The 23,977-nt window shown below is 46.0% G+C and overlaps 2 protein-coding genes across 2 annotated transcripts; one reads left to right on the top strand and one right to left on the bottom strand.

Moving 5' to 3' along the window:
* Positions 1 to 1,858: 1,858 nt before the first annotated feature.
* SNIP1 (Smad nuclear interacting protein 1) lies at positions 1,859 to 15,640 on the bottom strand. The gene is made up of 4 exons (XM_043461865.1): positions 15,350 to 15,640; positions 13,843 to 13,945; positions 4,481 to 5,085; positions 1,859 to 3,347 (listed from the first exon to the last, which is right to left on the bottom strand). Exons 1-4 carry the CDS (start codon positions 15,574 to 15,576, stop codon positions 3,083 to 3,085), a joined length of 1,200 nt encoding a protein of 399 aa, XP_043317800.1. The 5' UTR covers positions 15,577 to 15,640; the 3' UTR covers positions 1,859 to 3,082.
* A 957-nt stretch (positions 15,641 to 16,597) lies between these two features.
* On the top strand, positions 16,598 to 23,900 carry DNALI1 (dynein axonemal light intermediate chain 1). Its single transcript, XM_043461863.1, has 6 exons — positions 16,598 to 16,864; positions 17,387 to 17,532; positions 19,538 to 19,707; positions 20,839 to 21,017; positions 21,317 to 21,481; positions 23,370 to 23,900. The coding sequence occupies exons 1-6, from the start codon at positions 16,784 to 16,786 to the stop codon at positions 23,403 to 23,405; spliced, it is 777 nt and encodes a 258-aa protein (XP_043317798.1). The 5' UTR covers positions 16,598 to 16,783; the 3' UTR covers positions 23,406 to 23,900.
* The last annotated feature ends 77 nt before the right edge of the window (positions 23,901 to 23,977 follow it).

Here is a 23,977-nt window from a genome sequence, read left to right as displayed (position 1 = left end):
TCATCTTACCTGTCTCCTGAGAAGCCTGTATGCGGGTCAAGAAGCAACAGTTAGAACCTTATATGGAACAACCGACTGGTTCAGAATTGAGAAAGAAGGACAAGGTTTATCTGTCATCCTGTTTAACTTATATGCAGAGTGCGTCATGCAAAATGCCAGGCTGGATGAGTTACAAGCTAGAATCAAGGATTCTGGGAGAAATAAACAACCTCAGATATGCAGATACACTTTAATGGCAGAAAGTGAAGAGGAACTAAAGAGCCTCTTTATGAGGGTGAAAGAGAAGAGTGAAAAAGTGGGCTTAAAACTCAGTATTAAAAAAACTAAGAAAAAAAAAACACAAAACTAAGATCACAGCATTCAATCCCATTACTTCATGGCAATTAAAAGGGGAAAAGGTGGAAGCAGTGACAGATAAAATCACTGCTGATGGTGACTGCAGCCATGGAATTAGACAATGATTGCATCTCGGAAGAAAAGTTATGACAAACCTAGATAGCATATTTAAAAAGCAAAGACATCACTTTGCTGACAAAGGTCCATAAAGTCAAGACTATGGTCTTTCCAGTAGTCATGTACGGATGTGAAGTTGGACCATGAAGAAGGCAGAGTGCCAAAGAATTGATGCTTTTGAACTGTGGTGCTGGGGAAGACTCTTGAGAGTCCCTTGGGCTACAAGGAGATCAAGCCAGTCAATCCGAAAGAAAGTCAATCCTGAATATTCATCGGAGGGACTGATGCTGAGGCTGAAGCTCCAATACTTTGTCCACCTGATGGGAAGAGCCGACTCACTGGAAAAGACCCTGATGCTGAGAAAGACTGAAGGCAGAAGAAGAGGGAGACAGAGGATGAAATGATTGGACGGCATCACCGATTCAATGGGCATGAACTGGGGCCAACTCCAGATGTTGAGGGACAGGGAGGCCTGCAGTGCTGCAGTCCATGGGGTTACAAATAATTGGACACGACTTGGTGACTGAACAATGTGGGATCTTAGTTCCCCCACCAGGGATAGAACATGTACTCCCTGTAGTGGACAGGAGAGTCCTAACCACTGGACTGCCAGGGAAGTCCCCAAAGGGGATCTTTTCATTTCTTTTGAATAAAATTAGTCAGCTGCTCCTCTCCACACTAGGTACTAGTCAACATTTAATGTTGAGTACATACAGGTATGAGACCTCAATGGAAATACAATGGTAAGCAAGATCAGCTAATGTTAATGTTGTCTAGTCACTAAGTCACTTGTATCCCGACTCTTTTGCAACCCCATGGACTCTATAGTCTGCCAAGCTCCTCTGTCCATGGGATTTTCTAGGCAAGAATACTTGAGTGGGTTGCCACTTCCTTCTACAGGTGATCTTCCCAACCCAGGGATGGAATCTGAGTTTCCTGCATTGGCAGGTGGAGTCTTTTACCACTGAGCCACCAGAGAAGCCCAGTAAGATCATTAGTTTCCACCCAAGAGGACCAGCTAGCAGCAGCACTGACTGACTTGCATCATCTCTCCTTCCCATTCTCACACCCCCATCACCACCTGAGGGTGAGGAAGCAGGGACAGGTGTCAGCGGTAGGAGGCCCACGATGGATACCCTGCCCCAACTCTGACTCTTCTGGGAAGGAAAAGCCCTCCACTGCCAACTCAGAAAGCGCTGCTGCTTCATCAGGACCACCACTCAAGTCGCTGAGATGTGAAGATCTGGATTCCAAGGCAGGTGTGGGCCCTATCACTCCCGCAACACCCTCCACGACTGTCAACTTCTACTCCACAATACTGACTCAGAGATGTCCTTAGCACCAGAATACACCTGTGAACACAAGGTCTTCTGTGCAAGCAAAGAAGTACATTTTGAAAGGGGGCTATATTTACAAATTTTATTATTTTTTATTCCAAAAATACATATAAATGAAAACCTGCTCCTCAAATGCAGGGAGGCCTTTGCCTATAATATTGTATTACATTTACGTCACAAAACATTCTCATAGGAAAATCAGTATGCGGCTCTTTCACACAATTTTTTAAATATGTACATATATACATACACACAACAGATGTAAGCAGTTGTGACTTTTCTACTTACACATAGTCCTCTGGTGGAAAATGAGAAAACTGGGCAATTCCCATACTTTCCAGCCTTGGGAAGGTAAATACAACCTCTCTGAATGTTGTTTTAAAAAGATGAAACGTGTAAACCACACAACCGTCTTTTGACATGTATATGTTGTTAGGATAAAGCAAAGACCCTGCTACAAAAATGACTGCTTCTCTCAAAGAAGAAAGAATGGAGATAACCTCTAAATAAAAATGTGAAGTTGAAGAACAGCTACAATGATCAAAATTGTTCTGTACATGTTCCATGGATAAGTCAGAGTTGTCTCCCAGGAAACAGATCCACGACCCATCTCGGCCTCCTGTGACATGCAGTCAGCACGCGCTGGCAGTGGCCACGGTCCTCCTGTACAGTGGTGAGCTGAAGCAGGCTCCATAAGTATCTGTTTGAGTCCAACAGTCAATAATGAGGTCATGTGGTAAATCCCACCCACCCACCCAAACCAACCAAGTGCAAAATCAATTTCTATGACTCAAGAGCTCAACCAGGTCAAAGCTTTGGTATATTCTGGAGGCTATTTTGGTGATAACCAAAGCTTAGTAAGATTCTCTGTTCAGGGGTTTGCCCCCGAGATAAAAACAAACCCGGTCCATAAAGCTTAACAACTATATAAATAAAGTAACTGTACAAAGAAAACAAGCCACAATTCCCCCTTAACCAAGGGTTTATAGTTTCCTAGGCAGCAGTTCTGAAAGCACCAACTCAAGCCACGATGCTTCTACTAAAACACGATGTGTCGGTGAGACTGTTCGGGAAATAAATGCCCACAGGCATGTGGCCAATGTGTCACAGAAAGAAGTTCAACCAAACCTAAGTCATTTTTTTTTACACTAAAACATAAGCTGGTCAGCAACAGAAGAAAGACTTAAGGCAGTAAGAGGCATTACAGAGAGCACAGTGGTGCCCCGTGAGTCAGTCCCAAAGCCTTCGCACAAAGAAAAGGTCTCCCGAGAGTCTGGGTTGTTTTCAGTTTGCTAGCTGTCAGACACCTCCTCCTCTTCCTCGTCATCCTCGTCTTCTTTCCTGTCTACTTCAGAGGTGTCAGAGGACTCGTGGAGCAGAACATACTCTCTACTGCTGAACCCAAACTTAAGGACATCCTTTTCCTTCAGTTCATAGTATCTCTGTGGCTCAATTCGCTTGTTGTTCAGGAATGTTCCATTGCCTGAGCCAAGGTCAATGATGTAGGGCTTCACCCTGCGGCCAACTGTCCCATCAGCACGGGTATACTCCACAAGCCTAGTGGAGGCAAAGTAGAGAAATCTGTGAGGGAAATCCAGCCTCAGATCCTCCAGCTCTTTGCTAACAGTCTGGACAACGTAAATACCTGGCTTAGACTCAGTTCAAGTTCAAACTGTAGAAATCAATGGGAAGGCACAGTCATGGATTTTGAAATTGGGAGCAAGTTAAATCAGTGAGAACTGGTCACTGGGAGGAAGGGATTCATGGTAGACCAAAGCTTAAAATGCAGAATCCAAAGCCTCTTGCCATGGTTAAGAAATACTTTTTTTTTGTATTTTTAAAAATTTGACATTTTTTGTATTGTTAATAATCAACATAATGCTTCTTTTACCTATATTTCAACATATTTTAGCTTCTGTCCCAATAGGAATAAACCAGTGTATTTGGACTTCGGAGTCAAGGGGACAGATAAGATGATCAAAATTGTTCAGATCAAAACCAATTTGAGCCAGCATGCTACCTCAGTGATTATGTATTAGGCAGGCCACCTGGCTTTGCTGAGCTTCATCGTCTCATCTGTTAAATGGGGTATTAATACTAGTCCTCGCCTCCCCACAGGATTGTTGTGAGCATCCAACAATAACAGATGTACTACAGAAACTGCCAAGAGAGAGATTCGGCTAACATATGCCAGGCATTCTCAGCTTTATTTCCATTCTCAGCTTTATTTCCATTTACCTATCATAACAGCCCTGCGAGGGACGTAGAAACTGAGGCCCAGAAAAGCGGCTGGCCCCAGGTAAGTGGCATTGGCAGGATTCAAAATCTGGATTTCAGACACCAACTTCAATCCTCTTACACAAGTGTTGGCAATTATTTATATAAAGTGATTACACATTAGAGGAATAATACTCCTTAAGACTAATATTAGAAGGAATTCCCTGCCAGTCCAGGGGCTAGAACTCCACGCTCTCACTGACAAGGGCCTGGTTTCGATCCCCGAATGGGGAACTAAAATCCCATAAACCATGCAGGTTCAGCCAAAAAAATAAAAATTAAAAAAATACTATTAGGTATGAGGGATATGGGCTTCTTGTGCACACACACGTGCACAGATCTCAGTAATCCTAACTAGCCAAGACGGCGGGCTTCTGCTGGCACCTTGGTTTCCTCCGCAGATGGACACTTACCGGTACTGAAAGACGGCATGCTGCTTTGAGCAGGAGGGGTGATCGATGGGAATGTCTGCGATGCGGCGGTGCCGGCCCAGGAGGTAAGCGCTCTGTCGGTGGATGTACATCACTGGAAGCACTTCATCATTTTTAAAGGGGTAGAGACGCCACCGTTTTTTGGGGATACGTGCTTCCGGGGGCTCGCTGTATTTAATAACCACACCCCGAAAAGTGTTAGTGTCCTCAAGAAGTGCCCCAGAAAGTTCGAAGCTTGGCTTCTCTTTAACAGGCGCCTCTTTGTCCTTGCTGTTGCCTCCAGGTCCAGGCCGGGGCAGCGCGTCCTGAGACACGTTACTGCCAGCGCTAACTTCATTCTTCTGGCGGTGCTCGCGGCGCCGGGCGTTGTGGAACTCCCGCTCGGCTTCCTGAGCCTGCAGGTTCTGAGCATCGCGATCACGCCCCTGAGGCTGCCCGCCGCCAGGCCCCTCTGCCGAGCTTCTCCTCTGGTGGGAATGGCCACGGTGCCTGTCCCGGTCGCTGTTCCGAGCTCGCCTGTGGTCCTGTCCTGAGGGGTCTCGGTGTGGCCGATCCTCCCGGCCTCTCCGAGGATGGTCCTCACGTTCCTGAAATTCGAACAGATTCAGGAAAGTAAAGGCAGTTCACGGTCTCTAAACAGAGCTGCATTCGAGAAGTCATCTGTGATTTGGTGTTCAGAGCAAAATGTCCCACAGAAATAAGGTTACCGGTGGTGGTCATGTTCCCCTTGCAAGGCCACCACCCAGTCAAAGTGTTAGCCGCTCAGCTGTGTCCAACTTTTTGCAATCCCACAGACTTTAGCCTGCCAGGCTCCTCTGTCCATGAGATTTCCCAGGCAAGAATACTGGAGTGGGTTGCCATCTCCTTCTCCAAGGTACCCCAGGCTGCTGCCCAAATATAGCTCTAACAGTGCACACCCATGTTCAGAGCCTAAGAAACAAGAATACCTACAGGCAAATTTAGGGAAAACACAACTCACAGAGAGAATTAAGTAGTCACATACAAGATAATTACATAAAGAAAAAAGCTACCTCTCTCTTATGCCAGAAATAAAAATGTATTAATAGTAATTTTGAAAGATCTTATTTCAACAGTAACAAAGATTACTCAATACCTAGGAATAAAATTAAGAACTATATAAGAAGAAACCTGTAAAAATTGACTGCAGCTGGGGCACAGGGGAACTGACCCTCCAGGCAGCTGTCGTTGGCGATCTGTATATGTGGTCCCTCTGTATATGTGGTCCCTCTGTATTTGAGGGTCTGCATCCGCAAATTCAACCAACTCGGGACACGGAGTACTGCAGCCTCTACTATTGAAAACAATCTGCATATAAGTGGACCAGTGCAACTCAAACCCATGTTGTCCAAGGGTCAACTGTAACAGATATATTTTTTAAAGATTTGAAGAAATGAAGAAACATACCACAGCTTCTTTAAAAACAGTACTGATAATCACCTAGTAGATAATGGGCAAAGGATAGTAACAAGCAATCTTCAGAAGAAGTATTAATAAATATTTAATGAACACATGAAGATAGGTTTATCCTTACTAATCTTATAGCTAAAGTATCAGAGTTCAAGAGGGAGCCCTGCCACTATGAAGTGAGGCTCCCCTCCTGGGAAGGGGTGGAGAGGAAATCCCGAGCATGAGGACTGGGACCTTGCCCCCACTTCCTCGCCGACCCTCATCCCTAGCCCCTGCCTCAAGGCCTTCTCCCTACCAACCATAGAGGTCAAGTAGGGGTATGCTTGCTCGGAGCTGGACCCAGTTTTCCTAGACTTCCTAACCTCCAAAGACAAGTACCAAGAAGAAGGGAGCCTCAGACACCCATCCCTCCTACCCCAAGACAGTCACAAGCTTGCCACCACCATCTGCCTTGAGTTCACCAGAACTAATCTCATTATGCCCTTTATCCCTGATTAAATGAGTCACTGTAAGAAGTCACAGACTCCAGGCCATCACCGCCACCTCCCTTGTACTCTAATTCCCATAAGGCTCTATATATGAAGGATTCTGTCCCCAAATTCCACCCTTTTTCAACTCCTAAAGCCACTGTACTTTCTATTTCCTCTGGAAATGGGAAGCTTGGCAAAACCAACCTACATCCTCCGTGTCTTCTCAGATAGTTCCCGTCTCTGTTCCCCCCCAGCTCTCTCAAAGGAGCTGGTTTTCTCCTTCCAACCTCCCCTCAGCTCCCAGCATCTTCAGGCCTGGACATACGGCAGGCAATGCCCTTTCCTCTCACTGCCAATTCTAGAACACTCCCCACCTCTTCTTTCTCCCTGGAAAGATGCGGCAGTGACTCTCATGTAAGACCACTATCAGCCACCACTCTCACTGTTGCTGTCATTTACTAATCCTAAATCACGCCCCTTCAAGTCACCGTCTCACTTCTAGCTCGTCACTCTCTAAAGCACTGCCCTTGCTGATTTCAGTACCACGCTCACCTGTCCACTCTTCACGTTGCTCTCTCCCCGTTATCTTATCTGCCAACTCCTTTCTCCTCAGCCACTCACCTCACGGTTACACAGACCTTTTCACTTCTAAGAACTGCAGCCCCTCTATAATTTCAATTTCAAGCAGTCCTCTTTCTGCCCATCTTTCCAGCTCACATTTTACCCAACTCTAACAATCATGCCAGTAAGACTCATCCAAGCCTTTGCTCCTCTTACCTCTGCACAGTCCCTCACTCTCTTGATGTGCTCTCTTCCCTTCCCCTCCAGCTGAACTTCCAGGGTCAAGCAGTAGGATCACTCCCTCAATCCCCTGTCCAATGCCATTCTTGTTGCACTGTCCCGGCAAAACCACAACCAGCATCTAGCACATCAAAGTGGCAAGAGAGAAGCACAAGCCATTCTGACGGGTCCCACTTCAGAAGCATGCCCTAAGCCTCCTTAATGATGCCCAGCAACCATCCTACATTTTCTTGAACTAGTCCTCCTCCCAGATGACTGTTTCACCCCTTCTCTCTCATCCTACATGGTCCTCTACATGTCTTATTTACTCAGAAGGGGTTTTCTATGTCTGCCCCCTTACCACTCTCTACACCCATATACTGTTTCCCTTCCTGTGCCCATAAGGAAACTATGTGTGCTTCTCAGTTCAGTTCAGTTGTCACTCAGTCATGTCCGACTCTTTGCAACTGCCCCATGAACCGCAGCACGCCAGGCCTCCCTGTCCATCACCAACTTCCGGAGTTTACCCAAACCCATGTCCATCGAGTCAATGATGCCATCCAACAATCTCATCCTCTGTCGTCCCCTTCTCCTCCTGCCCTCAATCTTACCCAGCATCAGGGTCTTTTCCAATGAGTCAGCTCTTCGCATGAGGTGGCCAAAGTATTGGAGTTTCAGCTTCAACATCAGTCCTTCCAATGAACACTCAGGACTGATCTCCTTTAGGACAGATTGATTGGATCTCCTTGCAGTTCAAGGGACTCTCAAGAGTCTTCTCCAACACCACAGTTCAAAAGCATCAACTCTTCAGCGCTCAGCCTTCTTTATAGTCCAACACTCACATCCATACACGACCACTAGAAAAAACACAGCCTTGACTAGATGGACCTTTGTTGGCAAAGTAATGTCTCTGCTTTTTAATATGCTGTCTAGGTTGGTCATAACTATCCTTCCAAGGAGCAAGTGTGTTTTAATTTCATTGCTGCAATCACCATCTGCAGTGATTCTGGAACCCAGAAAAATAAAGTCAGGCACTGTTTCCCCATCTATCTGCCATGAAGTGATGGGACCGGATGCCATGATCTTAGTTTGCTGAATGCTGAGCTTTAAGCCAACTTTTTCACTCTCCTCTTTCACTTTCATCAAGAGGTTCTTTAGTTCTTCCTCACTTTCTGCCATAAGGGCGGTGTCATCTGCATATCTGAGGTTATTGATATTTCTCCCAGCAATCTTGATTCCAGCTTGTGCTTCCTCCAGCCCAGCGTTTCTCAAGATGTACTCCGCATATAAGTTAAATAAGCAGGGTGACAACATACAGCCTTGACGTACTCCTTTTCCTATTTGGAACCAGACTGTTGGTCCGTGTCCAGTTCTAACTGTTGATTCCTGACCTGCATACAGATTTCTCAAGAGGCAGGGGTCTGGTATGCCCATCTCTTTCAGAATTTTCCACAGTTTATTGTGATCCACAGTCAAAGGCTTTGAAATAGTCAATAAAGCAGAAATAAATGTTTTTCTGGAACTCTCTTGCTTTTTCGATGATCCAGCGGACGTTGGCAATTTGATCTCTGGTTCCTCTGCCTTTTCTAAATCCAGCTTGAACATCTGGAAGTTCACGGGTCACGTATTGCTGAAGCCTGGCTTGGAGAATTTTAAGCATTACTTTACTAGCGTGTGAGATGAGTGCAGTTGTGCGGTAGTTTGCGCATTCTCTGTGCTTCTATCTGAAGCCAGTCCCCACACTGGGGAGCTCCCCTCGCACCCAGAGCATTGCTGCAGTGACCCCTGCCCCCCCCCGCCGCCCCCCGTGCACAGTCCCCTTTCCTGGTCTGCACTGGACCAGCCCTGTCAGCACCGGCATCTGCTCTTCCCAAAGCCCGTTTCCCATGCTGGCTTCCACTCTATCTCTTCACTCTCTGAGTAAAATTCCTTAAAGAGTTTGGTTTTAAACAGTCTCCAATTCTTTTTCCATCTTTTTCTGAATTCTCCAATTAGGCTTCACCCTTACTACTCCACTAAAATTGCTGGTCAAGGTCACCAATTACCTACATATTGCTAAATCCAATGGGCAATTCTGTCTTCGTTTCCAGTACATGTATGTATACTAGGCAAAAATCAGTAGAAGCTTTGGAGAGAATATGACAAATTACATAACCAGACAACACAAAATAACTAAGATTTCAACATACACTCTCAACTATTGATAAGTCAAGTAGGATAACAGATACAACATGATTATTTTTGCTAATTAACATCTTTGCACAGAATACACACACCCACCAAAATATAAAGGAAAAGAAGAGAACATAAGCATTATAGAACGCTAAAGTATAAATACCAAACTATTAAAAAGGTGACCTCTGGGGACTGAGGTGGTTTTTTTTTGTTCATGGGGAGGGGTGTGATTCTGGGGCTAATGAGAGAAGTAACCATATACTATGTAAACCATACTCTCACTTTTTTATTTTAGACTTCTGTGTTATGATGATGAATAAGCAATTGATAAATTTTTTCCTCAGGTTTCCACAATCCTGTCCCCTACCTCCTTCAAAAAAAAAAAAAAATCGAAGTATAGTTGATTTACAATGTTGTATTCATTTCAGGCATATATGCAAAGTGATTCAGTTACACACATATACACATTTTTTCAAGTTGTTTTCCATATTAGGTTATTAAATTATATTGAATATAACTCTGTGTTGAACTTTTTTTTTTTTAATGGTGGCTGAATAGTGCAGAAAAGGATATCTCTAAGTACAAGTCAGAAGCTGTGTGTGCTCTTACAACCCAGGTGAAAGTCACTGATTTTCAACTGCCTGTCAAGTCCTCAATTCCCTCTGCTTGAGAGCCATTTACAAGTTTCTAGCTGATACAACGAAATCAGCTTTTTAAGAGATTATTTGAGGTCAGGAAGGAAGTTAGCATAGATAGGCAAACTAAGCCACTCCAAAGTAACAATAATCACAAAACAGTTCCATATGATAGGCCCCAGGATTTACTATAAGTTGCTGATTTAGAAACCAGAGGTAAAAAACTGCAAGCTGAAAAAAGTCTCACACACACACCTTTCTCCAGGGGATCTTCCTGACCCAGGGATAAAACCTAGGTCTCCTACACTGCAGGCAGATTTTTGCTGTCTGAGCCTCCAGGGAAGCTCCTTTATATCTATCTCCTATATATATAAACAGTCAGGGAGGAAAATGGTGGTCACCAGAGATGGGAGGCAGGAGGATAGACTGATGGTATTTAAGTGTACTAACAGTAACGAATAGCAAATAAGCCACAGACAGAGATCTAATGCCCAGAAAAATGAATATAGACAGTAGCACTACTCTATAATGATCTAACTTGGTAAATACTGCTTCCATGGCAGTCATATTACAATATATCAATGTATCCAACTAACAGGCTATATACTGTACCTTTTAAATCTACAAAATGAAAAATAAATAAATAAATAAATCTACAAAATGTTAACATGCCAAAATTATTAAATCACAACAGTGGCAAGCTGTACACCCATACACACACACACACACACACACAAAGCTACAAGTGGTTTGAGAGGTTTAATCTGGGTATTGTGGTTCCAGTGGCTGAATTCTGAGATAATGAAGGTGATGGCTGACCAACTCATACAACAGATCATCAAGACTGGCTCTGAATCTTTTTAGGTAGCAGGAAGTTGGCTCAAATTCATAGGAAAATACATTTCTTAATGCCAGTGTCTCTATTTGCACTTTGTAACCCAGAGGCTCTTTAAAAAGAAGACTGAGGACTTCCCTGGTGGTCCAGTGGTTAAGAATCTGCCTGCCCATGCAGGGAACACGGGTTTGATCCCTGGTCCGGGAAGATTCCACATGCCACAAGGCAACTAAGCGTGCATACAACAAGAGTATAGCCTCTGCTCACTGCAACTAGAGAAAGCCCACACGCAGCAACGAAGACCAAGAACTGTCAAAAATTAAATAAAACTTCAAGGAAAAAGAACAAGACGATGACTGAATGCCTGGCCATCAGGACTGAGGACACGGCAAAAGTGTCTGCTCTTACTACTCTTATTCCACTTAGTGCTAGAGTCCCAGCCATGCGGCAAGAGGAAATAAAATGAATATACACTGTAAAGGAAGACAAACAAAACTCTCTCTTTGCAGATATGATTATCTATGTAGAAAATCCCAAGTTTTAGGTTGGGATTTATTTAAGTAAAATAAATGAGTTCAGTAAGGTCACAGGATATAAGATAAACATACAAAAATCGATCATATTTCTATGTACTAGCAATGAACAAGTAAATGCTGAAATTCAAAATATCACTTAATGATAACTTAAAAAAATTACTTAAGTGTAAATCTAACAAAACGCATACAGGACTTGTACACTGAAACACTGATGAAAGAAATCAAAGATCTAAATAAAGAGAGACACATCTATATTCAAAGATTGGAAGACTATATAATGTTTTAAAAATTCTCAAAAAGTACAAGTTTAAGACAATTTCAATCAAAATCCTAGCAAGTTTTTTTTATAGATATAAACAAGATTGTTCTAAAATGTATATGGAAAGACAAAGGAACGAGAATTCCTAAAACAATTATTTATTTATTTGGCCATGTCCTGTGGCATGTGCCATCTTAGTTCCGCCCAGCAGGGATTGAACCTGTGCCTCAGAGTCTTAACCACTGGCCTGCCAGGGAAGTCCCAACAAGTTTTAAAAAGAAGAAAGTGAAAGAATCAGTCTGTCCAATTTTAAGACTTATTATATAGCTACAGTCATCAAGACTGTGGTACTGGCAGAATGACAGATCAATGACACAGAACAGAGGACCCAGAAATAAAGGCACACACTACTTTTGATTTTTGACAAAGAAGCAAAAGCAATTAAAGGGAGGAAAAATAGTCCCTTCAACACCTAGTGCTGGAGTAAATGGATATCCATGGGTGAAAAAGGAAATTCGATTTAAAGCTCCTGTCTTATATTAAAACAAACTCAAAACAGATCATGGACTTAAATGAACATTAAAAAAAAAACCATATTTTCAGGTTCTAGGGCCAGAGAAGTTCTTAGACATAACACCAAAAGCATAATCTGTAAGAGGAAAAACAGACAAGCTGGACTCCAAACAAATCAGAAACTTTTGCTCTGAGGAAAACTCTTTTAAGAGAATAAACAGACAAGATACAGATGGAAAGAAAATATTAAAACCTCTCACTCCAAAAGGCCTGGTATCTAAGAATATATTACAAAAAAAAAAAGAACTCTTAAAATTCGATAGTAAAACAAAACCAAAACAATCCAACTAGAAAATAGGCAAAAGATATGACGAGACATTTTACCTAAGAGGAAATATAGATGGCAAATAAACACATGAAAAGATGCTCAACATCGTTAGCCACCAGGGACATGCAAATTAAAGTCGCAGTATCACTATCATACTTGTCAGATGGTCAAAATAGTCACAATACCAAATGCTGGATCACTCACATTATAAAAAGGGACAGCCACTGTAAGGACTAAATTGTGCCCCCTCCAAATTTATATACTGAAGTCTCAACCCCCACATCTCAGACTGTAACCAGATTTTTTGCAGGTAAGGTCTTTGAAGAACTGATTGAGTTAAAATGACTAAGCCCCTAATCCAATATAGCTGATGTGGTTAAAGAAGATGTGAGTCACAGAGATGGGAGCGCACAGAGGGAAAGACTGTGAGGACCCAACAGAGAAGGCAAGCCAAGGAGAAAGGCCTCAGGAGAAACCAAACTGCTGAAACTTTCATCTCTGACTTCTAGCCTCTAGAACTGTGTGAAAATTATAGTTTCCACTGCTTAAGGCAACCAGTCTATGGTATTTTGTTACGGAAGACCTGGCAAACTAACATAGCACTCTGGAAAACAATTTCTTAGGAAAAAAAACAAAACACAACTACCATACCATCTAGAAAGTGCACTCCTGGGCATCTATCCCAGAGAAACGAAAACTTATGTTCACACAAAAACCTGTAAAGAAATGTGTACACAGCAGTCTTATGTCTAATAGCCAAAAACTGCTAACAACCCAGATATACTTTAATGGGCAAATGGTTAAATCCATATGACTGAATACCATTCAGCAATAAAAAGGAAGGAACTACAGACAGAAGCAACAATATAAATGAACTCCAAAAGAATTTAGCTGAGTGGAAAAAGCCAATCCAGAAAGGCTACATACTGTGCAATTCTATTTTCACAGCATTCTTGAAGAAACAAAATTACAGAAATGGAGAAGTGATTAGAAGCTGCCAGGAGGTGGAGGGGTAAGGGTGGGAGGGAACTGGGTGTGATATAAAAGAACTACTTGAGGAATCCTTGTGGTGATGGAAATGTTTTGTATCCTGACAGAATTGATGTCAACATTTTGGTTGTGATATTGTTCTATAATTCTGTAAGATGTTACCATTGGGACAAACAGTTACTTTTGTATTACCTTTTACAACTGCATGTGAATCAACAATTATCTCAAAATGAAAAGTTTAAGTTAACAAAGAAAGAACAAAAAAGGGAAAAAAAAAAAAGCCCAGTTTTTGGAGAAGCCCGTTGCAGGTACAGGAAAACACATACATAACACTTCAGCTATGATGGAGAGGCTCCAGGTTTGGAGCCAATATGAAAACACCTCAATCCACTTACCTGCTTTACTTTGATTGCTGAGTGGTGAGGACTTCGGCTTCTCTTACTCCGGGGAGACTTGCTCCTTCTTCCTGAGGATTTGTTTTTCTTTTTGGCTGGGGACCTGTTCAGAAAATGGTACACACATTTATCTCAACTTTCATTCCCTCATACAAAACAGCTCCAAGTGTCAGGCATACTCACAAACACCATGTCTGTGTAAGTCTTTGCTGATCACACTAAAAGGATCAGGAACTTCACTTTTCTGGTCCTATGTCTTCCACATACGTAACTGCCTACTAGAACTTCTCACTTAGATAACAACTGTGGATTCCCAACCACCCAAGCCACTTTCCTCTGTTTTCTGCCAGCTGGGTAATTAGTGCCACCATCCACCCTGTTCCTCAGGCAAAAAACCTAGGAGTCACCCTTGATTATTTTTCTCCCCTTGATCAACAGCCCTCCATGCTCCTTCCCCACACAATCATAATCTATCAGCAAAGTCTCTGGCTCTATCTCCTCACTCGCCAATGTCATTCTTACCACTCTCCTTGATTACTACACTGGATTTCCCCTCACCCCATTTTCTAGAAGAACACAATTAATTCCACTTCAGGTTCTGTGTATGGGTTGTTCCCTCTGCCTAGATCTTCAACAAGGCAGATTATTCCTATCATTCAAGTCTTAGGTCAAATAGTGGACTTTCCAGACAGCAACTCAGGGAAAACCACCTCCCTCCACTCTCTCACTATCACATTAACCTACCCCCAAATACTTGTTACTAACTGAGACTACTTTTCCAAATTTGCTTGTTATTTTGTCTCAGGGCTACAGCACCATCTAGGAGCACCATCTAGAGGCAGACCATCTAAGTTCACCCTTGCAGCCCCAGAACCTAGGACTCTCTTCTTCCCCAATCCCCCACCATTTTCACCATTATATTTCTGCATATAATTCTATACTATTTTAAGTCAAATTCCACATATACGCTTGTATTTTTTTAAATGTTGTATATTTTCCCACATTATTTTATAACCTAGAAAGGTCTTTAGCACATAATAGGTCCTCAGTAAAACTACGTCGAATGAATGAATAAATGAAGGTGTCTATAAAGAGACATTCTCCCCCCGCAAGAATATCAGGTAGATTGCCTAAGCCCTCGATATGTAAACTTCTGGGGACAGATAATTGAAAAGATAACGCCTGCACTCCATTTGCAGGCAGATGGGGGAAATCTTTCAACTTAAATTATTACTGCTATCAACTGGACCATACTCGGTGAAATGCTGGGTACACAGAAATGAAGGGGCGAGAGACTGCGCAGCAGGCATTGAGCGCTTAACGTCCAGCTGTAACCCAAGTGCTAGGTGCCGGAGTAAACATTCTTCCACACAAGCACAGCTGATCACTTCTATCGCTTTAGGATTAAGTCCAAGCTGCCGCGTTAAGGTGTGTTTCTGGCGCTAGCCCTGTCCTCCCTTCTCAACCAGCCCTATCTAAGACTCACCCCGAGATGCTTCCCACTTACCGGCTACCTCCTCGGGCTCGGTTCCCGCGGTGACTTGGGCGGCCCGACTCGCCGGCCGGTGGGGACGGGCTACCGCCGGAGGAATCCGGACGGCGGTGGACCGGAGGCGCGGACTCCGGGCTGAGTCGCTCCTGCTTCACCACTACCACCGGCGCTATCCCCACCACGTCCCCGTCCCGGTGCCTTCGCCGACCCCCCCGCTCCCGCTCGCTCTTCACCTCCTTCATGCCGAGAGATCTGCGGAGCCAAGAAAAAAAGGTCCGTTGCCCTCCTGTCCCAAAGGAAATGACGGACTTGCCTCCAGGACTTCCGCTTCCGGCTGCGCGCTCTCCCAGAAGTCCTTACAGCGGAGATAACGTGACAAGATTCCGGAGTGGGCGGGGCCTTAGTGACCCGTCTCGAGAGGCGGGAGATTCAAGTTTCAAAAGCAAACTTAGGGAAAACTGCTCTCGAGAAGGGCTTCCCTGGTGGCTCAGACGGTAAAGAATCCGCCTACAATGAGGAAGACCTGGGTTCGATGCCTGGGTTGGGAAGATCCTTTGGAGAAGGGAACGGCTACCCACTCCACTATTCTGGATACTCCAGCCAGTATCCTGGAGAATTCCATGGACAGAGGAGCCTGGCCCGGCTACACGACTCAGCGACTTTAACTTCACTCACTTTCAAGGATGTTTAACTAGTAATTACTAAACAGAGACAACCTGCACTCCTAGCGGTAGGAAAGATACTATGTCGCCATTCGCAATGCTATTTACAAGAAAAGTGAAAGTGTCCGACACTGCAGGAAGATTCTTTACCGCCACCGGAGAAGCCCATTTGAATTGCAGTTTGCTATTTACAGACTATATGACAAATGGAAAAAAACCTGACTTGTTAAACAAAACTGTGCACAGATTGTGATTACATTTACGTTTGGAAACACCAAGGAAAGAGGAAGAAAACGCAATCACAGATGGTAGCCCGTGGGCAAATCATTAGCATTTCCTCTGTTCCTGCACTGTCTGATATGTTGTCATTTCTCCATTTAATTAAAAACAAATACCTTTTATAACGTGAGAACTTCAGATGCCTTCCACTGAGAATCTTTCCCAACCCTTCGCTAAGGAGTCAGACGACTCCTCATTTTGCATATGACAAAATGGAGGGTCAACGAAGGTGGTAAGCATCTAATTGAAATTGCGAGCTAGACGCAGCCCAGGGATTCAGAACTGATGTTTTTCTCCCTGCTTCCAAGAGTACAGAGGGACCCTGTTGAGCAGGCGGTCTGATAAGCATTGGAAAACTTTCTGCGAAGGCAGAGTTTGAACTCGCGCGCTGCTGGCCCCACCCCGAAGCCCCGCCCAGGCCATGAGGGCGGAGCGGAGGTTTCCATGGCGACGGCAAACAAGGCCCTGACTGGAGGGCGGCTGCTGGGCTGCTACTCGCGCCGCCACCATGATTCCCCCAGCAGACTCTCTGCTTAAGTATGACACCCCGGTGTTGGTGAGCCGGAATACTGAGAAACGGAGCCCCAAAGTAAGGACGAGTCTCAGAGGGTGGGGGAGCACGAAATTCCGTTGGGGTAAGACAGGGGCTGCGCTGAAGTCGGGAGTCCCGAGGGACAGAGGCTGCAGTCACTGGGAGTAAAGGGAACTGGAACCTGAGGAGAGACGCCAAAGAAGACCAAATGCTGGGTGATCCCAAAGGGCAGATTAGTATGGGGAAGAAAGTCACAGGGCGATGTGACAAGTCTTTTTAGGGTCGCAGGGTCCCAGAATAGATCTGATAGTGATGCCCCATCACTAGAGCAGAGGCCTGAGCAGCTGGGCCAGAAACATCTGTTCAAGGAGATGCAAGCACTGGGTTGGGGTGGAACCAGAGACGCTGCATGGCCTCCTTCAGCTCTGAAACATAACTTCTGCTGAGAGGACAGATGGGGAAAAGTGAGCTGGGGTTAGGGGAGGGATGTGCAGGAAACCTGGAGCAATCCAGGGGCCCAGGGAGTGTGGAGCTGAGTGTCTGAGTTGCCTCCTGCCCCAACTTGTCCCTCCTTCTCAGGCTCGGCCACTGAAAGTCAGCCCCCAGCAACCTGGACCCTCGGGTCCCGTCCCACAGCCACCCAAGACCAAGCTCCCCTCAACTTCCTGTGTCCCAGATCCTACAAAGCAAGCAGAAGAAATCTTGAATGCCATCCTGCCCCCAAGGTAAACAAGTAGTGGCTAGGAGGAGGCCCAGGCTTTTGCTTCCCGGAACTTGGGAATGTGAGAGGAGGCATCCTGACTCTGTTTCTGACTGAGATTTCTTCCCAACATCCCAGAGTTTCTAGAACTTGCAGATGGCTAGATCCTGGGAGGGTCCAGGGAGACCTCTTCTCTATTTGCCATCATTTCCTAAGTGCTCTCACCCAGGCTCATGGCTTTAAATATCATCTTTATACTAATGGTTCCCACAGGTCTTTTTGCAGCCCTGTCCTCCCCTCTAAACTCCAAACGTATATATTCTGCTACTTACTCATTACCTTCATGAAGATGTCCAAGGAACATCTCAAACTCAACATGTTCAAATTAAATCACAATGTCTTTCTTCCCCTAACCAGCTCATTCTCAGTCTTCTCCTTTCCACTCGGGGATCAGGCAAATTTTCATTCCCCTTGATCTCTCCAGTCACATGTCCTGCCCTTCATCACATTCTCTTGTCTCCATTGTTCTTGTTTTCAGACACTAAGTCATATCTGATTCTTTGTAACCTCATGGACTGTAGCACACCAGGCTCCTCCGTCCTCCACTATCTCCCGGAGTTTGCTCAGATTCATGTCCATTGAGTCAGTGATGCTATCTAACCATCTTATCTTCTGCCACCCCTTTCTCCTTTTGCCTCTACCTTCAAATTACTTTCCAAATCTGACTGCTTTTCACTTTGCTGCCACCGTCTTATTCCTAGTCGCTGTCACCTGCATTATTGCGATGGCCTCCTACCTGAAAATTCTGCTTCCACTCTCTGCCCCTACAATCTATTCCCCATGCAACCCCAAAATCACAAGTCAGACTATCCCTTCTCACTCAGACTGAAATCCAAAGTCCTTACAACAACCCAGAAGACCTGGCACAACCTGGCCCCTGAGGTATCCGAGATCGTCTCTCTGGTTATTCTCTTCCTAGTTTACGGGGCTAATGCCACGAGAGCCTCTGCTTGCTGTTTCTGAAACACATCAATGACTTTCCCACCATAGGACCTTCTCACCGCCAGGGATCCTCTTCCCCTGATATCCTCCTTGTTCCTTCACTCAAGTCTTGCTCAAATGTCCTCTCCTCAAGGAAACCTTCTGCAGACTCCTTTATAAAAGGAGAGCTCCCCCCCAAAAAAATATAAATAAAATAAATAAACAAAAATAAACAAAATAAACAAAAATAAACAAAATAAACAAAAATAAACAAAACATAAAATATAAATATAAATAATAAATATAAAAAATAAATAAATAATAAAAATAAAACAAAATAAAAAAATTTTGTAAATAAATAAATAAAAGGAGAGCTCCCTTCTTCTTACCCTGCTTCTTTCTTCTGCAGCCACATTGATCGCAAACATCCTTTTCAACTATTTTTATGTAATAAGGTGATAGAAGTTCTGAGGGTGATTTTCACTTTCTTCCCTCTCAACAATGCATGGAATCCTCTCCCTCAAGGTGACTCTGCCCTCAGACTGCCCCTTGTGATTCCAGAACCTGGCTGGGTCTCTGATACAAGGTTCACTATGGGTGTCCATATAGGTACACCGCCCCCCCCAATTCATACCTTCACCTCTTTTTGCTGACACAAGGCTTATGGTCTCCTGTGTCTCCTACCCCGCAAGTCAGTGGGTATTGCCGCTGGGCCTCCCATTCAGATCAAGCAACATCCACCATAAATCTGTGCTCAGCATGTTAGGAGTGGGAGATCTGGAACGTGGGTGATGACTTCACAGAGGATCGTGGGAGAATGAAGACTGTCCAGCCCCAAGGTAGGGGCCCTATGGAGGTGGCACCGTGGGTGTGGCTTTGGAGCCACACCCTCTTCATGGAAGAGAGAGATGGGGGATTCCGGGGGGTCGGGGACAGAGCTGCCCCTCCCTCCTCTCAGGCAGAGAGTGCCAAGGGCCACCTCTGCTCAGGTCCTGAGGACCTTGTGTGGTGAATGGGGCTGGCTCAGCCTGGCTGTGTCTATCCCGCAGGGAGTGGGTGGAGGACACGCAGCTATGGATCCAGCAGGTGTCCAGCACCCCCAGCACCAGGATGGACGTGGTGCACCTTCAGGAGCAGCTGGACCTGAAGCTGCAGCAGCGGCAGGCCCGGGAGACCGGCATCTGCCCAGTGCGCCGGGAGCTGTACTCGCAGTGTTTCGGTGAGTGGTCCGAGAGGGAGGCTACACAACCCTCTACTGCCTCCTTCCCTTCCCTTCAGTAGAGACCCAGGCCCTGAGTCCCCCCAAGCTGAGCCCACCCCATCCTGGAATGTCTGTCTCCCCCCGCCTACCCCACCCAGCACCGTCTTCCCCCTCCTGCCCATCTCTCCTACCAGTCCCCACCTTGTCAGTCACCGTATTCGTGATGACTTGGTTCCTCACCCCTCAGCAACTGCTTGGAGTAAGATGAGAACTTCCCAGTTCCATGAGACTGCTTCCATTTGGTTCTTTTCAAAGGTTTCTATAATAAACAGAGATTAATTTTTTAATCAGAAAAATTTCATGTTCTATATTTATATCCACCTATCAACATCAGGCCTTGGTCCAGAAAAGTATTTCAGGGTGATTCGTTGTGACTCAACAGACCCAGGGACTTTTTGTTTTTTAGCCCATACCGTGTGGCATGTGGGATCTTAGTTCCCTAACCAAGGATCGAACCCAGGCTCCCTGCGTTGGGAGCATGGAGTGTTAACCACTGGACCACCAGGGAAGTCCCCAGACCCAGAGATTTGAGATCTCCCTCCTTGGGTGCTGGTGTCAGATGACTGGCCCTCAGTCAAGTCTCACTGGCCCACGTGGACTTGGACATGCAGAGCACGTCCAAACCCTGCTGCCGGGGGGCCGGCAGGTTCACTTCAGTTTGAGGGTGATTCTGGCTTGTGCTCCCCATCAGCATTTATGGAGGAGATGTTTCCAGCCCCAAACCAGTCCAGCCAAGTGGGCACAGAGGATTTCCCAACTGCTTTAAAACAGCCACCATCTTTATATTGAAAAAGTCAGATTGCTTTGAATAGTACCCAGTCTCTGCCTAAGAGTGGACCAGAAGAGCCCCCTGGCTGTAGACACACACAGCTCTTGTCTCCGTTTGCCCTGGCCAAGCCAGGCCTGCTGATGGCCTGTGCTCCCAAGTGCCGAGTTCAGAGAAGTCATGACAGGGCCCCCGAGACCTGCCTGTCTGCAAGTGAGGACACACCATACTGCCCTTCCCGGCAGGAAGGCGGTTTGCAGTAGGACGGTTGGCATTTCCCCTCCCGCCTGCTTTCTCCCACCTCGCTGTGTGCACCTTGGCAGATGAGCTGATCCGCGAGGTCACCATCAACTGTGCGGAGCGGGGGCTGCTGCTGCTGCGGGTGCGGGACGAGATCCGCATGACCATCGCCGCCTACCAGACCCTGTATGAGAGCAGCGTGGCGTTCGGCATGAGGAAAGCGCTGCAGGCCGAGCAGGGGAAGTCAGACATGGAGAGGAAAGTGAGTGGGTTCACCAGGAGCCCCCCGAGCCTCTGCGACTCTTCTGTCCACCTCGGGGCCACAGCTCTCCAGTCACCTCAGCAAGGACCTTTGGTTCAGTGTCACGGCCGGTCCTGGGGTGACAGAACTGTCTCCCCTTGGACAAGCCCTGCCAGTCACTGGCCTCCCACTGGGTGGCAGCACAGATCCTGGCAATGCCCTGGGTCGGGCAGCTGTGTCCCAGGTCCCCTCTACCCAGGGACTCACACCGCCCCATCCACTTGGCGACGTCGCAGGATGACTGGCGCTTCTGTCCGCAGATTGCAGAGTTAGAGACGGAAAAGCGAGATCTGGAGAGGCAAGTGAACGAGCAGAAGGCAAAATGTGAGGCTGTTGAGAAGCGGGAGAGCGAGAGGAGACAGGTGGAGGAGAAGAAGCACAATGAGGAGATACAGTTCCTGAAGCGGACGAATCAGCAGCTGAAGGTAATCGTTGCACCGGCCCAGGTGGAGCGCCCCCAGCCCCAGCCCCAGCCCCTGCCCTTGCTAGCCAAGCAGAGCAGCCCAAGCATTTTGTCCTACACTGACTTTCAATACTGCCAAGGAGTCAAGGAAGCTCTTTTGGGGAGAGGTGAGGGATCAGAACGCAGATTCTCTGTCCATCTGGTTCTGGAGATGGGTTCTGTTCTCAACTCTGAACCCCCATGACTCCTCAGCCTGGCTCTCCTGTGGATTTTTGTTTCCCCTTGGGTAAAAGTTGCCTATCGTCTGGGAAAGGTGGGTATGTCAAAGGTGGAACTTCTGTCCTGTGGCAGCTGGCATTTCAGAGCCTCCTCAGAGGGGGCTGGGTCTCCCCAGTGGGCTTTAGTGGGTGTGCTTTCCTATTGCAGTCGCCTAGAGAGGAGGCACTGCATTTGGGAGGGTGGGGGGTAAGGGAAGGCCCTTTGAGAGGGAAGAACCAATCAAATCATGAAACTTCTCCTGGTACATGATCAGAGAACTCAGGTGTAGGTGTTTTTCATCAAAGCCCTTTTGCTGACAGTATACTTTAATCTGACAGAGCTGAAGGGAGGGAGGGGGACTAGTGAAAAAGGCTGGGCAGGGGGCCAGGCCTCTGAAACTCCAGGCTGTCTGGTCGAGAGGTTCTCAGAGGTTGGGTTCCAGACAGCATCATCCTCATCACCACAGCTTTTAGAAATACAAATCGTTGGGCCCGGTCCAGAGCTGCCCAATCAATCAGAAACTTTGGGGTTGGGGGCCAGCAAGCCAGGTGATTCTGATCCTTGCTAAAGTTTGAGAACCACTGCTCTAGACAAATGGCCTATTAGTGTATAACGTCCATCTCCCATGGCCCTGGCTCGGAGGGGCCCCTGGATGTATCTCCCTCTCCTCCCTAGTTTCACAGAAGCTTACATTCTTGCGATTGGCAGGCTTGTGGGTGCTACAAGCCAAGAAGGCCAAGCATTTGAGATAAAGAAGGGCTTGTGTTAATTGCTAGTGGAGGATGACAGATTTTCTCCTTGGCAAGTTGAACAAAACAAACTTTCACAGCCAGATGTGAGTCTGTTTACTTAGCAGTCTCTGAGGCTGCCTCCCTTATCTGCCATATTCTTTCATCGTAAGCCCAAGTTCCCCGGTGCCTCCTATGGTACTGGCGGCAAGTGCAAAGCAGAATGCCTTGGCTTCTAACACTTACAAGCAACCCTGTTATCCCCAGGGCAAAGGGCTCTTTAGAAGTGAGTTACTTTTATTGGCTCAAAGCTGCACTCCAAATAAAGCACTGTTTGCAGTCCCCAGCATAGACCTACTTAAAGGTCTGTCCACACACTATGATAGTGAATTATTTTTCTGGCTGCCACAGGAGCAGAGTAACTCCCAAGCGTCTGAAGCTTCACATACAAGATGGACAGCTCCCTACTCACCGGTAGCAATTTTCTCTAACTGGGTGGCAAGTTGTCTCAGTGGCTGAAAATTTGCTGTTTCCCAAACCTCTTGTCCCAGCACAGAGCTCCCAGGCTCCCAAACGAGAGAGCCAAATGTTTAACTTAGCAGAAGTATTCAGGCCTGAAATGTGAGCCATGAAAAAACCACTATTTCAACAACTTTTATTCAATTTCCTTTTCAATGCCTTATATTATACACTGAGCAGCTATTGTATGGAAAGCAGGCCAGCTCTGATTTCTCCTAATGCAGCAAGACTGAATGCCAAGCCAGAAACCAGCTAATCCAGAAAACATGGAGTTGGGAATGAAGGGGAAAAATAATTGGAGTGGAGGCATTTGGATCATTCTTCCAGGAGACTTTTGTCACCTCTCGGCTATTTGTGTTAGGCTGCATGTTTCAAATATTAATGGAGTTTGTTTCTGTTTTTCAGGCCCAACTGGAAGGCATTATTGCACCAAAAAAGTGATAATTTCCATGTGGGTCTCGGCAAGCACCAACGACCCCATCATAAGCCCTGTGTAATAAAAAGCGTTTCCTGAGTGAAGAAGCCATACTCCCGCCCTTAGCACCACCTACATATCTGTCAGAAGTCACACCACTGCCCCTGAGTGGTGTTCAACACCTCAGGTCTGACAGCCAGGCTCCAGGCTGGACAACGGAAGGCAGTGCAGCCCAGGCAGTCTCCACACGCAGCCAACCTTGGGACTTGCCGGCTCCGACAGAGACTCAGAACTCACCCGTTTGGCTGTACCTGTCTCGGGCGGAGCAGCTGCTTTCTCATCGTCTCTCCACCCTATCACTTATTTCCAGTCATAGGAAGCTGCTTCTCTACCCCGTTTCTGGTCCACAGCTCACCTTGTCCCTTAACCTTGACCTGGGTTCTTCTGGACTCAGTCTTGTCTTTATTTAATGTCTTTTCATCCTCCATACTCCAATGAAGTTCTAAAACACCTCATTTTGGAGTTTTACTCTGCAGAAAATCAAACCCCAACCCTACAACCCTCTGACTAGCCCAGACCTCACATGCAGTTCTCATTA

The sequence above is a fragment of the Cervus canadensis genome, chromosome 2 (assembly GCF_019320065.1).
Source record: "Cervus canadensis isolate Bull #8, Minnesota chromosome 2, ASM1932006v1, whole genome shotgun sequence".
NCBI lineage: Eukaryota > Metazoa > Chordata > Mammalia > Artiodactyla > Cervidae > Cervus > Cervus canadensis.
This window is presented reverse-complemented; position numbering and strand designations above follow the sequence as displayed.

Coding starts and splice junctions, on each gene's coding strand:
- SNIP1 (XM_043461865.1), bottom strand. CDS start 15,576: ATGAAGGAGGTGAAGAGCGAGCGGGAGCGGGGGGGTCGGCGAAGGCAC. Junction 13,946..15,349: donor CGAGCCCGAGGAGGTAGCCG/GTAAGTGGGAAG, acceptor TTTTCTGAACAG/GTCCCCAGCCAAAAAGAAAA. Junction 3,348..4,480: donor CATGCCGTCTTTCAGTACCG/GTAAGTGTCCAT, acceptor TGCCTCCACTAG/GCTTGTGGAGTATACCCGTG.
- DNALI1 (XM_043461863.1), top strand. CDS start 16,784: ATGATTCCCCCAGCAGACTCTCTGCTTAAGTATGACACCCCGGTGTTG. Junction 16,865..17,386: donor CTGAGAAACGGAGCCCCAAA/GTAAGGACGAGT, acceptor CCTCCTTCTCAG/GCTCGGCCACTGAAAGTCAG. Junction 17,533..19,537: donor AATGCCATCCTGCCCCCAAG/GTAAACAAGTAG, acceptor TCTATCCCGCAG/GGAGTGGGTGGAGGACACGC.